The following is a 26494-nucleotide window of genomic DNA, read 5'->3' on the forward strand; positions in this document are numbered from 1 at the left end:
ACAAACACACTCAAAACAAAGGAAGGCGGTGCTGCGTGCAAAGGAAGCAGGAAGCCGCCAGCCCAAGGTCCTGTGCTGAGCCCGGCTGCTGGAGCTTGGGGACGCACTGGGGCCAGCGGGATGGAGTCCGTGGCCCTGTACAGTTTCCAGGCCACAGAGAGCGATGAGCTGGCCTTCAACAAGGGCGACACGCTCAAGGTACAGTGGACTGGGCCGGCTGGGGTGGCCCCACATGGGGCGGGTCAAGAACTGGGCCAGGACGGTCCCTGCAGTGTCTCCTGTCATCGGCTGTGTGATTGTGGATGTGCCAACCACTCTCTCTGAGCCTCAGTTTTCTCATCTGGGAAATGAGAGAGCTGGCGAGCCCTCCTTTGGGGGCTGTTGTGAGAATTGAAGGAGCCACCACAGCACCTAGTGGGGGTTGCTTCAACCCCCCAGGTTTCCCTGAAGATTTTTTGAAAAGACAATTTTTGAGAGAGAGAGAGAGGAAAGAGGGGGTTGGGTGAATGAGACAGCGCGTGTGTGGCCTGAGAGGAGCTCTTAGGGAAGATGCACGTACACTTGCTAATAGGGTTTAAGTAGCTGTGATTGAAGTATCAAGGATGAGCTTCCCAGCAGTGTGGAGAAAAGGGGAAATAAAGTCACATACAACTCATTTCGCCTTGTCTGGCCCTTTATGATGGACATGGCAGCCTGGCAAATGGGTCTGTGGAATCTCCCTCTGGACATTTCCTTGCATAATCCAGGTGTTAGATTCAAGATTCAGGAGAGGCCATGCCAAGACTTGGCACTGGGGAGGACAGTTTCACCCTACTCAAGCCACTGCCCTTCCCTGGGGACCCTCTTCCCACAGAAGCAGTGGCTATCAGACTGGATGTCCCTCTTCTGAACCCTGGGCTCTGCTCTTGGCCTCAAGCTTGATGCACAAAAAGGGACAGGAGCCTCCCCTTGTTGCCAGCCTGCTGTAGCTGGGTGCCTAATTCAGCAGTGCAACAATAACCACTTTGAGCAGCAGGGCTGTGGGGGATCAGCGCCATCATTTCATTAAGCTGGGAGGTATAATGGAGGCGACATATCCTGCTTGGTATGGGAGCAGACTTGAAGCCAAGTCCCTTTGACTCTGAAGCCTCTGTGCAGTTCGCTGTGAGACAGCACAGGTGGCCTGGGGTGAGATTTGGCATTGAGGTCAGGAGGAGCCCCATGCCCAGAGAAATCCCCTCTTCATCCCAGGTGCTGGCCCCCGACCCCCTGAGCTTCTGGTCTCAAGTCGCCTGCACATGTCACGTCTAGTTCTGGTGCAGGCTGAGTACTGGGGCTGAGTGCCCAGGTCTTGAAACTCTGAGGACCTCAGCTACTTTCCTGAGAGCAGTTTGGGGGATTTCCAGACCATGTTTGGGAGCAGGGAGGTAGTGGGACAGGGAGGAGATGGCGGTAGGGTGGCAATGGGACTCTGACCCAGGCTTGGAGGGGCAGACCAGTGGGTCCCCCGAGGCAATTGTTGAAAACACTATGGCATCCCCTCTTCCCTTCTAGTGCCTCTAATGGCACCCCAAGATGAGTCAAATTTCCCACTAACCTTTACTAGAGGGCCACCCATCAGGGGCAGTGGAAGTTGCATCTAACCAAGGTGCTGGCTGCTCAGGAAAGAGTGAGCTTGTGACCCTCCTGCCCCAGATCATAAGCACCTGGAGGGCAGGACAAGGTGGGCAGGGGGCACACAACAGCACGTGTGCACAGGAAGGACTCAGTAAGGCATGGGGAGTGCAGGAGGAAGAAGGGCAGGCAAGATCTCAGGGACTTATGCTCTCTATATCCTTGGGGACCAAGGTGATAGGGAGTACAGTAGAGGCATGACAAGCATGGGAAGAGCTGCCTTCTCCATTCGAGCAGCCCTAAAATAACAGCTACTCTGCCGGGCTATGTCTTCAGTGCTTACACAAGATGTAGCACGCTGATGGCAGGAAGCAGGAGGGGCTGCTTTAAGTGGCCGGTCAGGGCAGTTTCTCAACAGAGGTGATCCCTGAGCTTCAGCCTGAAGGATGACCAAGAACTGGCCATGTGAAGAGCCCAGGGAGGACAGCACCTGACTGAGAAACAGCTGGTTTCTTGAGGCCTTGAGGTAGGACTGTAGTAATATGTTTGAAGGATTGAAAAAAATGTCTTTGGTGGCCAGGGATTTAGCTCAGTGGTGCTGCTGCCTGCCTCACAAGTGCAAGGACCCGAGTTCCATCCCGGATACCAAAAAAAAAAAAAAAGTGTCTTTGGCTAGACAGTAATGAGAGCAATGGAGGGGGCAAGATTGAGGTGGGAAAGGTGGTCAGGAGTCAGGGCCTGTTGCTGTCACTCAGTGAGAAATGAAGTTACTGTAGATTAAGAAAAAATTTGTGACAAAAATCACAACACAACTGGGTGTGATGGCGCATGCCTGTAATTCCAGCCCTCAGGCGCTGAGGCAGAAGGGTAGCTGTAAGTTTGCAGCCAGCCTGGGCTACACAATGAGTTTAAGCCCAGCCTGAACTTCACAGTCAGACCTTGTCTCAAAAAACAAACAAACAAAATAATCACAATGTATTAATGTCCTTGATATGTAAAGAGCTCTTACGTATCAAGTGTCTCCAAAGTTTTGAGGGTGTGGAAAAATGTGCGATTTGTGGGTGGTGACACTATCATTTTGAGGGGGAAGAGAAATATATAAAGATCCTTAAAAATATTGGCTAGGTAGGGTGATGCATCTCTATAGTCCCAGCTACTTGGGAGGCGGAGGCAGGAGGATCACTTGAGCCTAGGGGTTCAGGGCCAGCCTGGGGAGCATAGTGAGATTCATGTCTCAAAAATAAAACTATGCCCCGTGGCTCAGGAATCCTCTTCTGGAATTCAAATGTAATCAGAGATGGACATGTGTTCTTGCATCACTAAAATTCAGGGTGCCTTCGGCATGTCCAGGTCCATGTCTGGAGCCCCCAGCCAATTATTAGGGAGGAAAACAGAAGCAGCTGCCACTATCAGGAAGCTGATATCCGGTGGCAGATGTGAAGCATGACTTAGATACAGAAATAAAGCCCAGAGCTTGGTGGGTGCTGTTAGCGCTGTAGGGAGAAGCTGATGAGGGTTTGCCTTGTCCACTTGACATGGATGGCCGTTAAATAATGATACAAAATATTAGCTACAAAATGCCAGTTGGGAAGGTGTTTAATGCCCACAATGAAACACTGAGTGGCACAGAGCAGAATTCGAACACAGACACACAGTTGGAAGCAGATTGTTGCAAGTTACTTGTTTTGGGGAAGGCAACTGATACCAAGGCATGGGACTTGTGCTTAGAAGGGTGATGAGAAAGAACTCTCCTCCTGTGCTGATGATCCTGGGTTCAGGAGGGGCCTGGCCCATTCATGTTTTCTTTTTTAGTCTCTCTGCTTTCTTCAGATATTCTGCAATAAGCTAGCACAACTGCCCTTCCTAGCCACAAGTTCGGTATCACAAGTAATGTAGAGATGGTTTAAGTACATGGGAGGGCATGCATAGGTTGTGTGCAAATACTACACCACTTGCTATAAGAGACTGACAGATCTTTACATTTTTTGGGTTTTGTTTTTTTGTTTTTTGAGACAGGGTCTCACTGTGTAGTTTAGGCTGGTCTTGAACTCACTATGTAGCCCAGGCTGGCCTCGAACAAGTGGCAATCCTCCTGCCTCAGCCTCCCAAGTGTTGGGATTACAGGCATGTGCCACCATGCTTGGCTGAGAGTCTGTAACAAAATTTGGAACCCTGGTGCATGGGGATGTGTGTTTTTGATTCAATTCTCCTCAGATATCAAGAGATGACAGGGGTCAGGGATTTAGCTCAGTGGTGGTGTCGCCTGCCTCACTCGTGCAAGGTCCCGAGTTTGATCCCCAGTACCAAACCAAACCAAAACAAAAATAAAACCAAAAAAAGAGAGATGACAGAATTCCCTGCTGGGCCAGGACGAGAGTAGGAGTGAGATTCCCACTGCAGGATTGTGCAAGTGCAAGGTCAAATTCTGATTTAGTTAAAATAAAATAAAAAAATTACATTGTTTCTTTTATATGAGAAACCCAAAGTACAAATAATTTAAAGAGCAAAATAAAAAAAATAATAGGAAACAGGTAGATGATCTTTTGCAGATGGGAAGGGGATCTAGGTACTTTAAGATTTTTATTTGTTTGTTTGTTTTGCAGTGCTGTAGATGGAACCCAGAGGCTTAGACATGTTAGGCAAGTGCTCTACCATGGAGCTACAACCCCAGCCCTTTATTTATGATTTTGATGAAACTTTCATATTAATTTTTTTTCTTTTGCGGAACCAGGGATTGAACTCAGGACTTTGTGCTTGCCAGGCAGGTGCTGGTGCCACTGAACCAAACCTCCAGCCCTTCATATTAATTTTTTAAATAGACTTGATTTTTTCAGCCAGGTATGGTGGCCCACTCCTGCAATCCCATAATTTGATAGGCTGAGGCAGAAGGATTGCAAGTTCAAGCCCAGCCTGGGCAATTTAGCTACCTAGCAAAACCCTGTTTCAAAATTTGAAAAAAAGGCCTTGGGTTTAACCCCCAGTACAAACAGAACAAAGCAAAGCAAAGCAAAACAAAACAAAACAAAACAAAACACACTTGATTTTTCAGAACAGCTTTATATTTACCAGAACACTAAGAAGACAGCATAGGATGACTCTTACACATACACTCCAGCCTCTGGCTCCCTGATTGTTCCCATCTTACACACGGTGGTTCATCTGTTACAATAGCAATATGAGATTATTAAATGACATCCACATTTAGAGTTTTGTATTCATTTTGATTTTTTTAACCATTACATTAAAATAGTATTTATCTTGATTCCTGAGCTTTTGTTTGTTTTTGGTACTGGGGATTGAACTCAGGCCCTTACATTTGAGAGCCAGGCGGAGGAACCACTGAGCTAAATCCCCAGCCCCAGATTCCTGAGCTTTTGGCATCCCTTTCAATTTTACTCCAAAGGTGTCTCGCCTGCCTCCTTTAGTCTGCTGCCTGCTTGCTCTTGCTCTCTCTCTCCTTTTCTTTTTTCCTTCCTTCCTTCCTTCCTTCCTTGCTTGCTTCCTTCCCTCTCTCTCTCTTTCTTTTCTTTTTGGTACCGGGGATTGAACTCGGGTCCTTGCGCTTGTGCAGCAGGCAGCGAAACCACTGAGCTAAATCCCCGGTCCTCTCTCTCTTTCTGTACCAGGGATTAAACTCAGGACCTTGTGCTTGCCAGGTAGGAGTGGCACTGCTGAGCTACATACCCAGCCCTGCCGCCTGCTTTCTATAACTAAAAATGTTAACTGTTTTGTTGTGCTGCATCTCCACCTCCTTCCCGGCAGGGCCACAGTTTGTGGCTGGTGTCCTGCCCTTATCCTACTTGGCTCCCCACACTCCTGTGGGCCAGGCCCTTGCCCTGTTGGGGTCCTGCTGCTGCCCAGGGCCTGAAGGATGTACGTGGTTCCTCCTGGAACTTAGGTCTGGGATGAAAGCTTAGTGATCCATGGACTCACTCTGGACAGGTGGCCCTGAACGCGACTTGCTTGGACAACACCTCCCTCCTTGATAGGCCAGGGATTTCTAGGTGGACTGAACCCCGCTGTGGCCCCTAGAAGTGGGTGCCATCACTCCCAACCCCCCAGCCCAGCCCAGCCCTGGAGACTCAGACTTGGGGAGCCCATGGCGCCCTTAACATCTCCCTGGGAACCCAACATAGCCAGCCCTGAGTTCCCTGAACCTGCCCCCCAGCAGCCTATTACTGAGTCCTCCAACTCTGGCTAAACTTTTCCCAACTCAGAGCATTATCAGTGTCCTTTCCTCTGGTCCAGGCCCCTTCCATCACTCCCTTGGGCCCATACAGGAAGCCCCTGGTTCCTCCTGCCCTCTCTGCACCAGCTGGGGCAGCAGCCAAGACCCCGCCCCTCCAGAGCCTGCCCCTCCCCTCAGCCCCAGGCATACTGGCCTCCTTTCTGTTGGGGCCACAGCTTGCTCCCACCCCAGGCCTCCACACAGGCTGTTTCCTCTGTCTTGCACAAAGTTCCTCACATCTTCTCACTACTGTTTTCTTCTTGTAATTCAGGGCACAGCACATGTCACCTCCCCAGTGAAGCCTTTCTGGATGGCTCCCTCTGCCCTCTGCTGATAGTCTCCCTGCCCCCAGCCAGACATCCTCCACATGCGTCATCCTTACATGTTTGTCAGAGTGGTTACTCCAACATAAACTCTCTTGTTTACTTGTTTCTTTCCTTGTTTATGTCTGTCTCTGCCCCTAGGATGTAAGCTCCATGTTCCTTGATGTGAACCCAGAGCTTACCCAGGCCTGGCATACAGTAGGTGGCTACTAGCTGCATCAGGCAGGGACAGGGAGAAGGACAGTCCTGGGGTGGGAGGCCTGGGTGGGCCAGGAAGCCGGTCTCTGGTTTGTGGACTTACCACATATCTGGGGCTTTTGAGAGATATCAGCGATGAGATTCAGCTAAGGTGACCATGAGAACATTTCTTGGTCCTCACAGCAGAAAAGCTAGGAGGCCTGACAACAGAACCAGGGATCGAAGCAGGCAGTACCCCACATGGGATACTGTAGCCCACAGGACACCACCATGTTCAGCAGTCATAAACGTACCCGAGAAATGGCTGAAGAAACTGGGGCTGAGGCCACAGAGAGTCAGGAGCGGACTGAGCAGTCTAGAGGAATCTGTGGCTGTGGGAGGTGGCCCACGGGTCCTAATTTCCTCATTCAGTTAGGTGAACTGGTTTCATTTTGAGTGAAAATTTTTCTGAGCAGGCCACCTGCTTCCGTCTGTCTCTGGGGCTGCTGAACTTGCTTGGACTCAGGGACAGGAAGGAAGGGCTGGAGGACCTGGGACCTGGCCTGGAGGACAGACAAAGGGTGTTACCCTGGGAGGCCCAGGCCTAGGCTGAGGAGGTCCATCCCTACTCAAGTTCATGCCTTATGTGGCCCTGCCCAGAGCCTTCTGTTCTCTGTGCCCAGCATCTTCTACTAATAAATCTCCCCCAGGAGTGAGCTGATGTGGAAATCTGCTCCAGGACTGACAGGCAAAGGGAGGTGGAGTAGGGTGAAAATAGTGGGCCAAGGCACCCTTAGGCTGCAGAGCCGGACATCCCACATCTCCGAGTCCTGGCCAACCAAAGGGGCCCTGCATCTTCCCGGCTGTGTGGCCTTGGGTGTGATACTTGCTCTCTCTGGGCTCATCTGAGAAGTAGCCGGGTGATGTTGGCCTTGCAGGGTTCTACAAGAACTGGAGTGACACATAGAAAGCGTGTCCAGGAAATGCAGGAAGGAGCCCCGAGCTTCACTCTCCCCCGGCCTCCTGCTCAGCCTACCTGTGGGGTGATGGGGCCTCATGGGCCTGGAAGATGTGCCTGAGCAACCTGAGCAGGCCAGGCTAGGCCTGAAAACCAGCCCACGGGCCTCAGTGCTGACCACTCCCCCCCCCGCCCCAGCACCCCTGAGCTCAGACCTGTAAGGGTGTTTTAAATGTGAGTCACCTTGGGTGATACTGGTCGCTGAGCTCAGGCTGGGGGTCCCTAATCTTCCTGAGGATCTCTGATATTCACCTTAAGGCTCAGGGCATGCCAGGCAGGTGTTGTGGGACCCCTCATTCTCTGGGCACAACTCAGGCACTGAAGGGCCCCAGATCCACTCCTTGAGGCACCCAGCCTCAGCTGCCCCAATTCCTGAACCCAAAACCTCCTCTGGGTCCCCAGCTGTCCTATCCCAGGAGGCCGTGGCCCTCTTGATGGTTGTCCTCGGGCCAGGAGCAGCCAGGACTGTGGAATCAGACAATAGCTCTTACCTGGCCCATGGGACCTTTGGCAGATCCCCACCCCAGGCCCCTGCCCTCCTCTATGAATGGGCTCAGGAGCTGGTACAGGTGAAACTCACCTGGGCCCAGCAAGCAGCAGAGCCTCAGCAGGTGACAACTGTTCCTTCTTGGTGACCCACAGATCCTGAACATGGAGGACGATCAGAACTGGTACAAGGCTGAGCTCCGAGGAGCTGAGGGCTTTGTCCCCAAGAACTATATCCGTGTCAAGCCCCACCCGTGAGTATCACTCTGGAGGCTGTGTCCCCACTGGCTGGGCCAGGATGAGTCAGGCATGAGCTCCTTGGGGTCTAGACGTTGGAGAGTACACCGCGTGGTATGGGAGTTGTGTCTGGAGTCCCAGTGTCCTGGGGCCTGGGATCTGCTGGCCCTGGGAGCAGCAGGCGAGGTTCTTAGCAAGGGATCTACCACCATGGTCCTCAGAACAACAGGCAGGGCCAGTCCAGCACAGGCCTGGGCGGCTAAGAAATCAATGAAACTAATTGGAGACACTTTAAATAACAGCGGAGCCACTGCCTTGGCACCTGCCACACCTGCATAGCTCAGGGGCCCAGCAAGGGTGATATTGGGGACATAGAGGGGTCAGAAGAGTCCTGTTCTCTGACAGATACAGGACATAGAGAAAATGCTACATGGGAAGATGGTCGGCATCGAGGTGACCAACCAGGGGAAGGATGTGTAAGTCGGCTATGGAGAAAAAAAATGTTTTTTGGTATTCCTAGGAGAGGGTTAAGATGAGCCAAGGGAGAGCAATGAGGGCAATGAGGGCGAACCGGAACTTTGGGGACAGACACAAGGCCTGAAGTTCCAGGCTCAGGGTACTGGGCAGCCCTGGAGGTGCTACTGGAGGGGAGACACTCAGTCAGATGTGCAGGCAGGTGACAGCACCTGGCAGGTTGGAGAGGCAGATTGGGACCTGTGATGCTGTGTGGCTGTGGGTTGGAAGGAAAGGAGGTGCAGGGCTTGGGTGAGGCCCAGAGGGTATTTCCTCTTTATCTTTCTTTGAATTACTTGCAAACCTGCTTCCTGTGGTAGGCGTGGCTGGTCTCCCACATCCCCAGCCCCTCTGCTGGGCTCCAGCAACTCCAGCCATCTCCACAGGATCTCAGCCTGCAGTCAGGGGAGGGGAAGGGGTGCACCATGGGGGAGCAAGGTGGGGAGAATCCAGTCCTGGCCGTGAGGCAGGCCGGGGACCTCAGGCAGTGCCAAGCCCGGGGCACATCCGGAAGGCTGAAAACAGTAGAGAGTGATGCTCATAGACTGGGCAGTGGCAGCCTTCAGTGGAAGAGCTGGCCTGCTGGGGTGGGAAGCCTTCGAGGCCCAGCTGCAGAGAGGCCTAGAGCACAGCCTCCACTTGCTGGGCTGTCTGGAATTAGGCAGGCCTAGCAAGACTCTCGAAGGGAACTTGGGAGCCATGGAGGGTTGCAGCCTCTAATGCCTCTGGGATCAGCTTGGGACCTGACCCATTGCATGAGACCTTGCCCAGGTGCTAGCTCCCGCTCGTTAACCTCAGCACCTGCACTGTCCCCAAATATCCTTGGGGAACTCCAGCTCTGCACGTGACTCAGCCCCAGGGTGTGGGTGTGGGGTTGGGGAGGGGCTGGCACCAGGCTCACTCCTTCTTTGAGCACCCACTTTTAGCCCTGCCTGTCCCCAGACCCCACAGGACCCATAGGGAGAAGGCACCTGACAGAACTGAATGGCCAGGGGATTGGGAACAGGGAGGGCTTCCCAAAGGAAGAGTGTGGCCCACTGGGCCTGGAAGTTGGAGAAGTTTGCCAGGGAGGGATGTGGGGAGGAGGGATCTGAACCATTCATCATAGCAGCAGCAGCAAACATTTGCAGGCAGCAGCTCATCCACCCTCCCAGGGCCTGTGAGGTGAGCACTATTGGCACTGTCTTACACACCAGTTGACAGGGGCACAGAGAGGTTTGGTGACGCATCCACAGTCACACTGGGCAAGAGGCAGAGTGGAACTGCAGGTGGGTCGAGTGGGGCTCGGCGAAGCCTGAAGGAGCAGCTGCAGGGCTAGGGGGTTCAGGCTGAGGCATGGACTTGCTCTGCAGCCTCTCGGGAGCGTTGCCCCTCCTGGGCCTCAGTTTCCTCATCAGTGAGGGAGGACACTCCAGGAGGTAAACGATAGAGTGGGGCTGGCGTGGAGGGAAGAGGTTCCTGAGGGGGAGGGGAGTGCTTTCTACCCCATCCTCCAACCCTCCATGGAGAGGGGCAGGACCGGTGGGGAGGTCGCTTCTTGGTGTGTGTGGCTGTGCCACCCTCTGCTGCCCACACACTGACGTCTCCTCTGGGGTTTTGTGGTTTCTTCAGAGGACCCTGGCCCCTCAGGAAACTCCCATCCAGGGCCCCACCGTAGTGGGGCGGAGCCAGCGGTAGCCTGAGCCTCTGCCCCGGACTCACCAAGGTTGAGGGAGGCAAACACAGTCCTCTGGTGTCCCCAAACTCCATGGAACCCTGGCTGCACCCCCACCCTCAGTGACCACCTTCCCCGGCTTTCAGGGGACTCCGCCATGATGTGGGCAGGGCTGCACTGGCTGGGGGATGACAGTGACCTGGAAGCTCATGTCTGGGGGTGTGGGACCCCCAGAAGCAATCCCTGAGACATGGCGAGGATGTAAACAGGGAGGAGTCAGGAGAGGCATGCTCTGGAGGTCACTGCTGCTGGGGCAGCTGGCACTCTATCTGGCTGAGGGACACCACGGGACCTGCACCTATGAATCTCTCCAGCTCTGCAGGGAGCTGGGGCACCTCTCTCCTGCTCCTCAGCCTGCCTGGCACACAAACCAAAGCCAGTTTGGGGGCAAGTTTGTCTGAGCAACCTTATCAAGTATCTGTGAGAACAGGGACGGGGCGAGATGCCAGCACATCGGCCTCTCATTGTAGAGGCCTTGTCAGCACCCTGAGACGACAGGAGAGGCCCCCGCCCGATGCTGTGCCACGCTCAGGAAGCATTTGCTGGAGGAGGGCAGGGAAACAGGACAGGGGACAGAGGCCCTGGGTCTTGCCCTTGGCCTGTCATAGTCTCATCATGACTCCTCTAGCTGCTGTGGGTCGACACAGGTATCAAAGCCAAAGCTGGGCAAAAATTCTGGAGCCAGGAAGCCCCCAGCCCCTCCAGTGGTGGGCGTTTGTCCATTCTGGCTGCTGTAAGAGAAGACCATAGGCCGAGAGGCTTACAAACAGCACATATTCACTGTGCACAGTTCTAGAGGCTGGACATTCAAGGTCAAGGCACAGGAAGATGCAGTGCTTGGTGAGGGGCACTTCCTGCTTCATACATGGCAATCTTTTACCTGTGTCCCCATATGGTGAAGGGGCAAAAGAGCTTTCTGAGGTCTTTTTTCTTTTTTTGGTACTGGGGATTGAACTCAGGACCTTGCACTTTCGAGGCAGGAGCCAGAACCACTGAGCTAAATCCCGGCCCTCTGGGGTCTTTCCTATAAGGATTCTGTCTTAGTCCATGTTCTGTTGCTATAACAAAACACCCAAGACTGGATCATCTATAAAGGACAGAGTTTTACTTGGTTCAGTGTGGAGGCTGAATGCTCAAGAGTGTGGTAATGGCAGTGGCTTGGTATCTGGTGAGGGCCTTCCTGCTGTACTCCATGGTGAGCCAGCAGGTGAGTCAGAGTGCTTGCTTCTACAGCAATGCTACTTCCTCTATAACCCCTTGAACCACTAACCCATAAATGTTTGGCTTCTATTTTTTTGGTACCAGGGATTGAACTCGGGTCCTTGCGCTTGCGGAGCAGGCAGCGGAACCACTGAGCTAAATCCCCAGCCCCACTAACCCATAAATGGATCAACCCGTTCATGAGGACAGATCCTTCATGACCATCACCTCCCAAAAGTTCCATTTCTCAACACTGCTGCCTTGGATCCCAAGTTTTCGACACATGGACTTTTGGGGGGCACATTCAAACTGACAATTCCTGAGCCCCATTTATGAGGCTTCCTACTCAACTCCCAAAGGCCCTACCTCTAAATCAAGGATTGGGGTTAGAGTACAAACAGTTCTAACAGTGGGTGGCCCCAGAGGCCAGTCAGAGACATGGGTCCAGCTTTCCCTGGAGATCTCACCAAAGTATAAGCATCTAGAAGGCAATGTCTGTGTACTTGTTTGGTCATCAGGAAAAGGAACTTGTTATGAAAAAGTCCAGGTGGTCTGAGTCTGCACAACTGTGGAATGCATAAAAGGAAAGACCTTTCTTCACCAGATCGAGGCCACTGTTGTTTTGTCTTATTTATTTATTTGTAGTATTGGGGATTGAACCCAGGACTTCAAGCGCTGTAGGTAAATGCTGTATCACTGAGCTGCACCCCAGTCCTGTTTTATGTTTTTTGATTTTTTTTTTTGGTACCGGGGATCAAATTCGGGTCCTTGCGCTTTCAAGGCAGCCGGCAGAACCACTGAGCTAAATCCTCATCCCTGTTTTTTGATTTTTAAAAATCTACTGTGGGCTGGATATGGTGGCTCATGCCTGTAACCCTACCCCTTGGGAAGCTGAGGCAGGAGGATTACAAGTTCGAGGACCGCCTGGGGTAGTACATACTGAGTTCAAGGCCAGTCTAAAATACATAGTGAGGCCCTGTCTAAAAAAAAAAAATCTATCATATGAACTAGGTATGGTGGTACAGGTGAACGGTAATTTTAGCCCTTGGGAGGCTGGGGCAGGAAGAGCGAAGGTTTAAGTCTGACTTGGACTACATAGCAAGATCCTGTCTCACAAAGACAAATAACAAACAAAAAGAACCTGACATCTAAAATGGAAAAGTTAGACTGATGTTGGCTGGCTTGTGGCTCAACTGGAGCCTTATTTTCCTGTTTTCCTCAGGGTGTGCTTTTGCCTGGTGTGGCAGGAAAGGATGGCTGGGCTCTGGAGCAAACACTGGGCTGTGTCCCTGCTCCTGCCTGCCTCGCTTCACTACACTGTGCCTCAGTTTGCCCATCTGTAAGATAGGCTGGGCCACGCCTCTCATATCTCTAGTTTACCTCAAGGGTCAGAGGGATTGAGGCCTGCACATGGGGGAGGGTGGGAGCCCTGCCCCGGAGTCTCAGGGTCCCTCTCTCCACAGATGGTACTCGGGCAGGATTTCCCGGCAGCTGGCCGAAGAGATCCTGATGAAGCGGAACCACCTGGGCGCCTTCCTGATCCGGGAGAGCGAGAGCTCGCCGGGCGAGTTCTCTGTCTCCGTGAAGTGAGCTCACCCCGGGGAGGGGGGGGCACGCCGAGGGCAGTCAGAGCAGGGGGTGTGCTGAGAGCAGACTCAGTGCCAGGCTGTGAGGTCCAGATGTTATTGTGTGAGCAGTAAGGAGCCATGGAAGCGTCCCTGTCAGGACAGAAAGGGTGATGGGGTAGGCGAGGCGGTGAGAGACTGGGGAAGGGAGCATGTAGGTACCCGGGCAGGTGCCCAGGGCAGGCTGAGGCCAGGTCCCACTCTGTGGTGATGCTCCTGCCAAGGATGGCCCTCAGGCCAGGCAGCCCAGAGTTCTCATTCTGGTGCTGCCACTTCCTGGCTGTGTGACGCTGGGCATGTCACTTACTTCCTCTGAGCCCACTGCCTTACATGTAAAATAGGTTATTACAAGAATGAACTTGTCGATATACAGTACTTAAAGGAGAGGCTTCCATGTGCGCAGGTGGGGAGAACATATTACCCCGAGGCAGGGTGGGCATGACGGGGACTATCTGGCATTGTGTCTCCTTGGTTAGGGGTGACAGGGTCAGGATCTTGCTGCTTCTTCCTGCTCCCAGGGCCCCAAAGAGCAGGGTCTGAATGCACAGACTAGGGAACTATGCGCTGAGCTCTGGGAGCCAGGGACTTAACATTCAAGAGAACAGAGTTGCTGCCCTAATGGATTTCAGTCTTCCTGAGGGGACAGAAAGCAAACAAGCACAGAGTGAACCAGGATGGTAAGGGAAGATCACCCCACTCCAAGGAAGAGGTGGTGGCAACTGAGCAAAGAGCTGAACTAGGAAGTGGCGTCTGCTCAGGGACGGGGGTGGGGCTGTGTGGGGACCTGGGAGCCTTCTGGAAAAAGGGGACAGCAAGTGCAAAGGCCTTGGGGTGTTTAGGAACGCAGAGGCCAGGTGGTTGGAGCAGAGTGAGCAAGAACAGGGGCTGGTGGGGTACGGATTTAGCTCGGTGGTTTCGCAGCCTGCTGTGCAAGCGCAAGGACCCGAGTTCAATCCCCAGTACCAAAAAAGAAAGAACGGGCTGGGGGTTACTTGAGATGAGAGGGCCAGGTGGCAGATGTTCAGTTTTCTGTCAGAGCAAAAGGGAGCCAGCCAGAGGTTCCTGAGCAAGGGGAAAGTGCAATCACCGTCCTTTTTATAAAGCAAATCCCTCTGGCTCCTGTGAGGAGGGGTTGGAGGTGAGACTGACAACAGGAAGGCCAGTGGGGAGCCACAAGGTGGTGATTAGGGTCTGGGACTTGAGAGGTGTGTGCTGAGGGGACCTGGTGGCAGGTCTGGGAGGTGGCATGTCTGTGCAGTGCTGCCACCGGCAATGCCAGCTCTTGGGGCAGCTGTGGCACTGGGCCCAGAGCCTGGCACCACAGACACCGCTCCTATCAGTGCTGAAAGGCGGTGAAAGAGGCCACCGCAGTACTACAGGGTCAGGAGAAAGGGGCCCTGGAGCCCAGCAGCGTAGCCCTGGTGGCCGTCAGCGTGTCACGTGGCTCTGCCGGAAACCCTGTTCTCATGACTGGCTTCACCCACAGCCAACAGCGCCTTTATTCCCAGAGGACCTGCAAACACAGGCGCACTGTGCAGGCCTAGACGGCCGAGTGGGAGAGAAGCAGGGTCCTAACTCTTGGCAGGGACTGTTGTAGGCCACACAGCCGGTGGTAAGCCTGGGCTTGCGCCCCGACTCACACGTGGTCGGAGTCCCTTTTGTTTTGAGCTCAGTGGATCTCACCACGTGGTGTGGGGGTCGGCGGGGCTCACAGCCCCCAGCACTCACCCGGATCCCGTCCCCAAGCCACGCAAACCGCCATCCTCTGTACTCCGAGGACCCTCTCTGGGCCTCAGTCTTCCCATCTTTTGTTTTTTGTTTTTTGTGGGGTTTTTTTGGTACCGGGGATCGAACTCGGGTCCTTGAGCTTGCACAGCAGGCAGCGAAACCACTGAGCTAAATCCCCCGCACCAGTCTTTCCATTTTAAACCCAGGCACGCGGGGAGGGCGCTGTCTTCCGGCCCGGTCGGCCCCCCCGGCTGGGAGCCCCACCTCCGCACCCCCCTTGCCCACGCGGCTCCCGCAGACCTCAGGGAGTCGCCGCTGCCGAGGCAGGAAGCGGCCGTTTCCCGAGGGCCGGCTGTCTAGGGCCGGGTTGTTTCCTGGGTACGGCGCCCGCCAGGGGGCTGGACTGACTTTGAGTGAGCCCAAGGTCACCCAGCGAGGCAAGGGCCCCAGGAGACTCCAGCCGCTCCCGCAGCCTGAGCTGCGTGGGAGGGGCCGCCCAGGTCCCGAATTACTCCCAGCGCGCGATTGGTCTGATGCTGCCCCCTCCTGGCAGCCCCCTGGAAATGCAGCACCGCCTCTTGGGCGCCGGGGATCGCACCTGAACGCCTTGGGGAGTTCGTTCAACATGCATTTTTGTTAAAAAAAAAAAAAAAATTGCATTTACTGAGTACCAACTGTATGAGAAGCACAGCGCAAGACAGGACTGGAATCAAACAGGAGTATAATGGGAAATACACAAGCTTGCCCCAGAGGGCCTCCAAGTTGAAGAGATGAGTAATTCAGTGACTATGGACACATCCTGCCAGGGGCTGGCAGCTGAGCTGGGCTCTGAAGCATGAATAGGAGTCTGGTATTCAGGAGAGGGAGAAGATATACTAGGCACAGAAACTGCATGTGCAAAGGCCCAGAGGCAGGGCAGTGAGAAGTGTGTTTGGATAAGTCTGCCCGGAAGGGCAAATGGGCCAGGAAGTGGTTTGTCTAGTGGGGGAGCCATGTGACTTGGAAGGGATCTGAGCACGCCAGTTAGAGAAATCCTGGCACTCGCCCCCTAACTCTTCCCCAAGGCTTCAGGGCCAGATGCCGGAAAGTTAGACCCGGGAGGACCTGCTGGGCTTGTTGGCAGGAATTTGTGCACAATACCACCAGGTGGCACTGCCGGCCTTCTGGTTCTCCCCGGCCCAGCCATGTCCAGCTCCTGCTCTTGGTCCCTCATCTGTCTCAGGGCCTTTCCACAATCCTTGGATAACCACCAGGCAAGGTCAAAGTAGCAACTGTGCTACTTTGGGGCATGTGGTTGGGAGTGTGGGATTTCAGGCGAGAGTCTCAGCTCTGATACCTACTGGCTAAATGACCGGGGCAGTTATCCTCTGAGCCTCAGTTTTTTCATCTATAAAGCACACAATTATGTAAAGAGTATGATGATTAATACATAATAAATATTCAATAAATATCAGATGTAGTGGTTGCCACACAATGTGCCAAGGAGGGCTTGGGAGCCTCTCTTGATCCCGAAGGCTGCTGCCTGACCCTGCCCACGTATCCAGGCCTCTCAGAAAAGAATCTAGTCCTGGCTTTGCTCGGCCCACTGGGTGGCCTCAGGTGGGCTCTGGCTCCTCTTAGCTGAACGACATCTATGACCTGGAGACAGTGACCCAGGGAACTGTAGTCCAGCATCCAGGAATGTAACACCCTTGCAGACTGGGGCTTGAGAGCTCCTCTGCCCTTGCTTGCTCAGCCCTGGGAACTCTGACCCCATGGCGCGTGGCATCTCCTGTCTGCTCATGCCGAGCCCCATAAAGCTGTCAGAGGGGGTTTATAGGCCTGGAGTGGCCTCTCAGAGTGACAGTGGCTACAGCCAGCTGCCCTTTATGAGTTTACAAAGGGCTGCCCTGCTCCCCCTGCAAGGAGCAAGTCTGCACTGGCTGCCAGCAGGCCAGGGGCCAAGGCTGGTGTGCAGGGCTCAGGCTGCGTGAGTTCTGCCCACACTCCCATCCAGCCACGGGGACTCTTCTATCATAAATGACAGTTTGTCCCCAGTGAGGTGTTTTGCTTCCTTCCCCGGCAGAGGTGCCCTGACATCAATGTGCATGTGTTTGGCCACTCAGGGCTGCTCCAGGCCTTGTCCCTGGTGCTGGCAGATCATCCAGGCATGAAATGGGACAAAGCTCCCTGTCCTCTAGGTGCTTGTGTTCTAGTTGGGTGACAGATGATAAATGATTAGGAAATTCTCTAAGGTCTTGGATAGCACTCAAGGCTCTGAGTAGATGAAGCAGGGAGGGGTGAGGGTGTCCATTCAGGCAGGAGGGATAGATTGTGTGTGTCAAAGATAGACAAGAAGGGAGGAAATCTGCACAATCCCCAGAAATCCAGTTTGCAGGAAAGAAAACTGAAGTTCAGAGAGGTCCAGTAACTTGCCTAAGGTCACACACCAGAAGAGCTGGTGCCCGCTGATCCTTTGTACCCTAGCAGACCTGCTGAGCCTTTCTATCCACTGTCCCTGAGACCCAAAGACCTGCAGCTTCTCCCTCCACAGGCCGAGCACCACCCCTCCCAAGGTCAGTTTGACTCTATTTTTTGTCTGCTGGGTGCAGACTATTTCCCCTCTCCTTTTCATGGAGGGGCTGAGCCCAGAGGGGCCTTAGTGATAGAGATCCCCTGCTGGGCAGCTAGCACCACACCTGTGCTCCCAGCCTTGGCTGGGGAAGAGGGAAGCGGGAAGCCCCCGCCCACCCAGTCTTGTTTTTGCTCCTTGGGCTGCTACTGTCACCTTTGCTGCTACTGCTGCCACCAGGCCAGAAAAACCCGCTGGGCAAGACTGACTGCTCCTGCATCAGGCTAGACTTGGTCTTTTTAAATGCATGTGTGGATGTATTTACTTTATTATTATTTTTCTTAATTTTAGTTTTTGTTAGTACTGTTTGTGGTTCATCATAATCACATTCTTTGTGGGGACTTGGTACATGTACACAACACATCTTAATTCCCTTATGTCTCGCCCCATCTTTTGGTCCCCTTCCCATTTGCAAAATGGACTTGGTCCTTAGCCTTCTCTGACAGCCAGGGACCTAGGTCATCCCCTTGTCCTTTTGGAAAGTGGGTGTGGGGTCACACAGAGGCAAACATAGCCACAGCTGCTCGGCGAGGGACGCACTCAGGGTCACTCCTCCAGGGAGGGACACACACACACACACACACACACACACACACACACACACCTGGACCAAGAGCTCACACCCAGATTCAGGAGAGATGCTCTGCCCACCCAAAGGACCAGCTGGGGCTGCTTCTTCCCCCCAACCCTCACCTTCCACTTGGCTCAGGCTCCCTGAAGCCTCCTTACTCCAGGCCCTGGGCTCGTCCAACCCAGCCCTCCAGGGTCAAGGTCACCAAGCCCCAGACTCAGCTGCTCTGCAACCCAAAGCTGCCTGGGATCTGGAGCTGGGTGGGCTGAGGCCGAGGAGGCCCCGAATGGCAGCTTCTGGTCTGGGAGGTTCTCACGTGCTTCATGGCTCCATCCAGGCCTTAAAGGATGACAACCGCCAAGATCAGGCTAAGGGATGAGCTAAGGTGTCATTTCAGGTGAGAGGCACAAGGACACCAGCCAAGTGGACAGACAAGACAGCCCAGTTGCTGCACCTGGAGAGTAAGAGGAGCCGACCCTACCTGTCCGCAGTGGGGGCCACGCTGCCCCACAAGGGCTACAGTAACACCAGCATGGCTGCCACGTGGCTGTGCGGTGTGTGCTCTCTGGGCCTCCCTCTTCTCAGCTGTTGCTCGGTCAGTGTGGACAGGGTAGGACAAGACCTGCTGTGGACTGAGCCCCACATGGCTAGTGCTGGTATATTTCCAGATTTGAGAATTTTCAAATTCCCAGGATGGAATGTTCTAGAATAACTGAGTCTTTTTGCCTCTTTTCCTAGTTCAGCTCTGCCCCCTCCCCCCCACCCCCAGCAATGGTCAGAGAACAGCTTTGCTCAGGTTAACTGAACTCCAGACACCAAAAATGCTCAATTGTGATGATCAGGGGTTGAAATCTTAGTCCAACCTGCTACACCCAGAGGCCCTGTACCCCAGGCTTCTCCTCAGGGCCTCCTGCCTCTGCACTGGGTGCCCTACATGAGAACTATTTGGTCCCTGTTTCCTGCCTTCTCTCCTGCTGGCCATCCGTGGCTGTCACTGTACTACTTGGAGCAGTGCCTCCCTGCATGCCCCAGGCAAAGTCCAGGAAAATCCCGAGCTCCTTAGGGCACTGCACAGAGGAAGTATGGGCTCAGAGGCTGCCTCCGGAAGCACGTGACTTTTGGCGGCTGCAGCAGGCCAGACAGGTGGGGCCACTGTCCCCTGCCCACCTGCCTCAGCATCCGGGACACACAGACACACATCCCACAGCCCTCAGCATGAGCTGCTTAGTCACAGGGAACAATGCTCAAGGAGGGCACACAGAAGAGGCTTTGTCTCTGGCTTGGAGACATTGCTTATCTGGTCCAGAGCCTTTGTTTCCATGGGAGGAACATCTCCTCTAGAGTGAGCCACTCCAAGTGCTGGGCACATCATGAGTTTGGGCCTGCCACCAGGGCACCTGTGTCAGGATTAGAATCCTCCAGAAGCAGCTTTCTTCTTTTTGAGACAGGGTCTCACTATGTAGTTCAGACTGGCCTTGAACTCACTATATAGCCCAGGCTGGCCTCAAATTCACAGAGATCCTACTGCCTCAGCCTCCTGAGTGCTGGGATTACAGGTGTGTGCCACCACGCCTGACCAGAAGCAGGTTTCTAAAGGCTTGGGTGGTGACACTTCATTCCTGAGTCCCTGCTAGACAGGACCCTCAGGGTCTGCTCTGCCTCTTTGCCCTTTCGGTGTCACAGCATGCAAGTCATTAGGAGCAGTGGGTTATAAAAGGGCTGTGTGTGGGGCTGAAGGTCCCAGGAAGATGATGACTGACCCAGAGGAGTGGATCTGAGGTAGCTCTCAGAGGAGGGTCCCTTTTACCATGGCCTTGAAGCATGAGAATAAGTTCGAGAATTCCTTCCCACTGGAAAGGCCTGGCAGTGTTTTTGTGTCTTAATCACTTTCCTCATTGCTGGGACAAAATACCTGACACCCTCAATTTAAAGAAGGAGAAGTTTATTTTGGCTCATAGGTTTTAGTCCATGGCTGGCCAGCTCCAAGGTAGAATGCACGGTGGAAGGGCCTGGGTAGAAGAAAACTGTTCCTGTCATGATGATCAGGAAGCAGAGAGAGAGGAGGAGCCAGGAAGGGGGGATACACCCTTTTAGGCCACACCCTGCCAGGAGCAAGTTAGCTTCGCACCTCCATAATTCAATCATTTCCAGAAGCCCTGGCTCTGAGCACATGAGGCTCTTAGGAGAGGTTCTTTTTTTTTTTTAAAATATATTTATTGGTACATTTTAGGTATACAATACATTTACATTTATCGTTGGGTGCTTGTACCTGTACATGATGTATCTTGGTTCTTATTTTTTCCCCCATTACCTGTGCGCCCTTCACCCCCTCCACCCTTCCCTATTTACATAGAGTTTGTTTCCACTTTTTTTCTTTTCTCATAATTTTTCCTTTCCCTTCTTCCCTTCTTCCCTTTCCCCTTCCCCTCCCACCCCCACTACAGCTTTGGACCTTTTCCTATTTCAAATTATCAGTTATTCATTTTAATAATTTTAATCTCTATTTACACTTTCAGTTTCTCACACTAGAGAAACTATTCGGTATTTACACATGTGCGTCCTGTTTATTTCACTTAAGAGTATGCATAAGCGCAAGGACCCGAGTTTGATCCCTGTACCAAAAATACCCCCCAAAAACAAAGAGGATGGCCTCGATATGCATCCATTTAGCTATAAATGTCTCTAGTTTCTCATTCTTTATGGCTGAGTAGTACTCCATTTTATTAAAAAAACCACGTCTCCTTTATCCAGTCTCCAGTTGATAGGTATTTGGGCTGTTTCCAAGTTTTAGCTATTACAAACTGTGCTGCTATAAACATGGGTGCACATATATCACTGTGGTATGATTCTTTTAATTCTTTGGGGAAGATACCCAGCAGGGGGAATAGCTGGGTCGAATGGGACCTCTAGCCCTAGTTCTTTGAGGTATCTCCATACTGATTTCCACTGTGGTTGCACCAGTCTGCACTCCCACCAGCAATGGAGAAGGGTTCCTTTCTCTCCACACCCCCGCCAGCATTTGTTATTGGTTGATTTCTTGATAGCAGCCATTCTTTCTGGGGTGAGGTGGAATCTCAGTGTTGTTTTCATCTGCATCTCTCCAATGACCAGTGATGTTGAGCATTTTTTCATATGTTTATTTGCTGCTTTTATGAAGCTTTATTATTTTTTTTATTTTTGGGGGCGGGTATCGGGGATCGAACTCAGGACCTTGCACTTGCGAGGCAGTCGCCCGAACCACTGAGCTAAATCCCTGGTCCTATGAAGCTTTAATTTTAAACCTTTAACAAAGTAGCACACCAGCCCTGGACTGACAGATGGAACCGAGGGCAGGTGTGGAACAGAGAAAGCAGCAGGTCTGGGTAGGGGGAGCAGGATACCATCCCCTTGTCAAGAGGACTGTAGGTCTATGGGAACTCAGGCTGCACAACTGGATTTGGAAACGCTCAGCGTCCAAAGTAGGAGGCACTGTTTACTTTTTTTTCTAGTACTGAAGATTGAACCCAGGTCCATTATGCAAAACTATAGTCCCCAGCTCTTTTAAAATTTTTTATTTGAGATAAAGTCTTACTAAGTTACCCAGGTCACTTGTAATTCTTCTGCCTCAGCCTCCTGAGTGCTGGGATTACTGGAGTATGCCACCATGCTTTTGGGTGAGTCTCTGACCTGGAGGTTGGATCTCACTTGCCCCTCATATGAACAAAATGAGAGTCAGCCTGTGACTTAGGAGGCCAAAGGCCATCTCCCTCAAGTAGCTATCTGGTGCCCCCACCCTGTGCTGGCCCTGCCCCCAAACCTCCAGGTCCCCAGGTGCCAGCTCTCAGCCCCACAAGCCATCTGAAGGGGACACCTGCAACTGGGCTTCTAACCGGGCTTCTTACTGTTGGGAACCAGGATTGGTCTGTGCCCCCTTCCAGGTCCCAGCTCAGCCAAATGGGCTCAGGATGGCAGGATGGGCACCTGTGGGACCCCTAGCACCCCCCCCATCACTCAGGGCACCTGTGCTCTGAGAGGTGGGGACAGGAAGGGAAGGACAGTGGGCCTGGTCCCTCAGGGTCACAGCCCAGGGAGTGCCACGCAGTGTGAACCTGGACTTGGATAAGATCTGGGACATTATTAATATCATCATTGGAATAAGGATTGCTATTATTGTGCGACAATCATCAATCAGGGGACATGTTGAAGCAGGTGTGAGCTCAGATGTGGCCCCAGTCCTGGCCTTTCTCGCTGGGTGGCGTTGGGCAGGTTGTGGCTGCACCAAGGCCTCAGTTTCCCCACTGTACACAGAGCCTCTTCCCAGCCTTGGGGCAGCCCAGCCACCTCTGTAGCAGGGAGGGGAGTCACAGAAGTTGCGTCTGCCTGGTGTCCTGACCCATGCCAGTGCTACCTTCAGTCCCAGCCCGAGTGGCTGTCTGGTGTAGGATGTGGGAGGCTCAGGGAGGTCCCTCTGCTCAGTCCCGCCAGGACAGGCTCTGCCCTGCTAGCCAGTTTGGGAGAACAGGTTGGCTCCTCAGCTGGACTGGGAGGGACTCAGTACCACTTGGTGAGAGGCTGGAAAGGCTGGGAGATGAGAAGGAGAAGGGCCCACAGAATGTGTTGACGAAAGCATAAAGGACATGAAGCATCCGATGTTCCTGAGCTCCTCTCACAGCAGCGGGCTTTGGTCTGTGTCAGGATTATTGTAGGCCTCACTCCCCAAGGAAAAGCAGGGCTTGGGAAATGGGAGAGGAAGGAGGAGAATCCCAAAGCCAAGAGCAAGTTGAAGAGGTGTGAAAGAGATGTTGCTTGATCATAACTCAGTCAGAGGTGGCAATTTAATTTTGCCAATAAGGTAGTCAGCATCTTCTGCTCACCTAACCCCCAAAGAAGTGGTGTCATTATGAGGAAACTGAGGTTCAGAGAAGATAAGTAACTTGCCTAAGGTTACACAGCAAAAAAAGTCGCCTGTTCCAGAGCCCACTGCCAGGGGACTCTCCACAGCTGGAGGGGGAGGGGGACTCCTCGGGTCTTCCATGGAATAGGTCAGTGAGATCCTCCCATCTCAACCTAACTCCAGGTCTTACCATGAGAGGGGCCTGGCTCCAGGAGGTAGTGTGGGGCAGTGGGCAGGAGCACCAGGCTGAGGTAGCCACGGGTCCTCTCTCCCAGCTATGGGAACCAGGTGCAGCATTTCAAGGTGCTGCGGGAGGCCTCAGGGAAGTACTTCCTGTGGGATGAGAAGTTCAACTCCCTCAATGAACTGGTCGACTTCTACCGCACCACCACCATTGCCAAGCGGAGGCAGGTCTTCCTGTGTGACGAGGAGCCTCTGCTGCAGGTACGTATGGTGGTGGGGGGTGGGAGCCACAGGCCTCTACCACCTCTGCCATCTGTGTGCCCGATAGTCCAGTGGTGCCAGAGGCAGGCCCAGCCCAGGTCTCAAGGTTATATTCCAAGGAGTGTGCAGCGAGACAAGAGGGATGGTGAGGGTTGGGAGAATGGGTGCAGTAGCAACTCCACCGGGGTAAACCATTCTGGCTTGTTCTCAGCTCCTAGAATAGTACATAGCACACAGCAGGAGCTCAATAAATGTCGACTGAATGAATAGATAGACATGTGCTGAGCCTACTGAGAAGTACAACCTCTGTCTGGTCTCTGTGCTCTGGGAGCCTCACCAATCCCATCATACAGATGAGGAAACAGGCTCAAAGTGATATGATCTACTCAAGGCCACATGCCTGGAATGCTCAGTCCTGGTTTCTGCTCCCCAACAAGGAGCTGGCTTAGCCAGGGTATGGGGAGGTGTGCACACTTGTGGGTGAGGTCCTGCTTGTGTGGGGTCCATCTGCCCCTCTTCCTCACAATAACAGCAATTTGCTAGCATCCAGCCCTTTCATCACGGAGCCCCAAGGACTGGCTCTCACTCTCATCAGGATGATGACACTAGCCAATGGGGTTATTAGGCCAATGTGCTGTTTTCCTTGGGGGGGGGTGTTGGCAAAGCCTGGGGCAGGCGGTTAGGACCTTGGGACATCTGAACTTGAGCTGTGCAAGGAGGATGGGGAGCATGGCCATAGTCAGGGCCTGGGGAGGGGCTGTTGTGTCCCCGCCCCCCTCAAACATCTTATATGACCTGAGAGCCAATTTAGCACTTAGTTGGGCCTCAGTTTCCCTTATGTCTAACAGGATGAGCCTGGGGGTGTGAAGCGCCAAGATGATTAAACAGGGGCTCAGGAGAACCCACTGGTGGACTCTGCTCTGCAGGGCCTCTGTCACCCAGACCTCCCTCCCTCCACCCACTGCCTGGGGCAGCTCTGGCCCTGGAGAGTGTGAGGGAGCCAGGATGAAACTGAGGGGCCAACTGAGACTGCCCTGCACTCACTTCCTTGCTTTGGCCTGGGCCTGAGGTCACCCATCCAGTGGGGTGACTGCAGAGCTGGCTCAGTCCCCTGAGACTCCTGACGCCTCCTTCCTGGGCAGAGAACCGCTAATTACAGTGTCTCTGCCGATTCTATCACCATCCTGGACGGGATTCCACAGGCTCAGAGCTAGGATCCTGGTAGGGCAGGCAGGGCCAAGGTGCTGGGTGTCACCCTCATGGCGCCAAGCAGACGTGTGGCAGAGGGCTCCCGTTCAGCTGTTGTGCATGGGACAGGACCAAGTCCCACACAGGACAGGGACATTCTGAGGTCATACTTGGAGCACAGACAGGACTGGAGGCCAAGCCTGACTGTTGGGGGCAGCTCCAAGTAGCACCTGTGTCCCTGACCACAGGCAACAGCAGGAAACGCAGCTCTTGATGTCCTCTCCTGCTGCACAGCTGGGAAAATGAGACCAGGAGAGAGCCAGGGACCAACCAAAGTCCCAGCTAAGGACCAGGACTTAGGTTCCCCCACTTCTGCCCACCAGCCCTTGGCTGCCAAGAGTTGGGGCCTAGTGGTGCTCACTGTGTCTGCGTGGCATAGCATCTACGAAGATGCAACGCAGGGCTGTGGTCAGCACAAAGCCCACGGGATGGGGTGGTCACCCATCTGGACTTGGTCAGGTCCAATGCTGCTTCAAAACTCCTCCCCACCTGCAGAGTCCCCCAGTACCCCTGTCGATCTTCTGGGGTCCTCCAGGTCTTGCAAAGGCACCCCACTAACAGCTTCCTCTCCTCGCAGTCGCCCCGCGCCTGCTTTGCCCAGGCCCAGTTCGACTTCTCGGCCCAGGACCCTTCACAGCTCAGCTTCCGCCGCGGGGACATCATCGAGGTCCTGGAGCGCCCGGACCCCCACTGGTGGCGGGGCCGGTCCTGCGGGCGAGTGGGCTTCTTCCCGCGGAGCTACGTGCAGCCAGTGCACCTGTGAGCGCCGCAGAGCCGGTGGGGGGGCGGCGGTGTGTGCGGGACCTGACATCCCGCGACAGGACGCGGACACCCCCTCCCCGGGTTACAAAGGACTCAGCGCAAAGTCTGAGGCTGAACTTTGGGTCCTGGCTGCTTCGGGACCCTTCGCACAAACTGGGACAGGCTCAATCGCCCCAGAGCCGAGGCGAGGTAGCTCCAGGATTCCTGTCTAGCCGCTTCCCACTGGGCTCCGGCTGTGTGACATCACGAGGCAGGCTCTTCAGAGCCCCCGCCTACCGCCAGGGGAGCGCTTGAGGACTTCCTGCGTCCCACTGGCTGCGGCTCAACACAGAGAACTCTGGACTTGGTGGGTGGGGGCACCTGAGCGGACTGCCTGCATAAAGGTCCTGGGGTTGTACGGGCTGTTGGGGAGGTAGCTCTGCCCCGAAGGACCTGGACTTACCCAGACCCTAGCTTCTCCACAGCCCCATGCCTTTGGGGTCCACCTAGGGGATACGGACCCCCAACCCCTACAGACACTTGGGCGGGGTTGAGACCCTGAGACCAGAACGAGGGGCAGCGGTAGTGGCAGGCGCAAAGGTGATGGCTCCTTTACTGTTGGCCACTTGTACGGACAGCTCTGAGGGACAGACCCGGGCCCTGCCACGTGGGAACATGGGGCTGCCATGACTGTCCTTTGTCCTGGCTCTGCACAGACCAGGTCGGGCACTTGTGGGGAGATAGGGCAATCTACAGGGTAATGGGATGTTGGGGCCGGAGCTGGGTTTTGGTTGACCTGCAGTAGGAAAAGGGGCAGGCAGCCTAGGTAGCGGCTTGGCTTGAGTGAAGGTGGGACGTCCGGATGGAAAAAAATGGACACCTCCAGGAGCAGGAAGATTGAAGTGGGACTTGGGAAGGGTTGGAATGCTAGGTGGAGGGACCATGAACTGGGTGAAGGAAGCTCCCTCCACCCACCTGTAGCAGGCAGGATGGAGGAGGAGCCCATCAGGCTACTGCAGCCCCTTGAGAGGGACCTGTGTTGTAGGCGTGCAGGGCTCCCACTCTGTCCAGGGTTGGCCCGAGACCCTTTGAGTACTGAGCCCTGGCAAATTCCACTGCTCCTAATATGGGCCTGTGTATTCAAAATAAAAACCATGGAACTAA

General features: G+C 53.9%; 1 protein-coding gene across 2 annotated transcripts; it reads left to right on the forward strand.

Moving 5' to 3' along the window:
* Positions 1-26494, forward strand: Grap (GRB2 related adaptor protein). 2 transcript variants are annotated; one of them, XM_087203903.1, is made up of 6 exons: positions 18-198; positions 2001-2119; positions 7982-8079; positions 12953-13075; positions 23173-23341; positions 25167-26494. In XM_087203903.1, the coding sequence occupies exons 3-6, from the start codon at positions 7991-7993 to the stop codon at positions 25350-25352; spliced, it is 567 nt and encodes a 188-aa protein (XP_087060029.1). In that variant the 5' UTR covers positions 18-198; positions 2001-2119; positions 7982-7990; the 3' UTR covers positions 25353-26494. The 2 variants fall into 2 exon arrangements, with proteins under 2 accessions (XP_004868817.1, XP_087060029.1); XM_004868760.4 differs by lacking the exon at positions 2001-2119 and having other exon boundaries at positions 1-198.

The sequence above is a fragment of the Heterocephalus glaber genome, unplaced genomic scaffold (genome assembly GCF_053883595.1).
Source record: "Heterocephalus glaber isolate CG9 unplaced genomic scaffold, H.glaber_assembly_v1.0 deba00001813, whole genome shotgun sequence".
NCBI classification, from domain to species: Eukaryota; Metazoa; Chordata; class Mammalia; order Rodentia; family Bathyergidae; genus Heterocephalus; species Heterocephalus glaber.

Coding starts and splice junctions, on each gene's coding strand:
- Grap (XM_004868760.4), top strand. CDS start 121: ATGGAGTCCGTGGCCCTGTACAGTTTCCAGGCCACAGAGAGCGATGAG. Junction 8,080..12,952: donor ATCCGTGTCAAGCCCCACCC/GTGAGTATCACT, acceptor CTCTCTCCACAG/ATGGTACTCGGGCAGGATTT. Junction 23,342..25,166: donor ACGAGGAGCCTCTGCTGCAG/GTACGTATGGTG, acceptor CTCTCCTCGCAG/TCGCCCCGCGCCTGCTTTGC.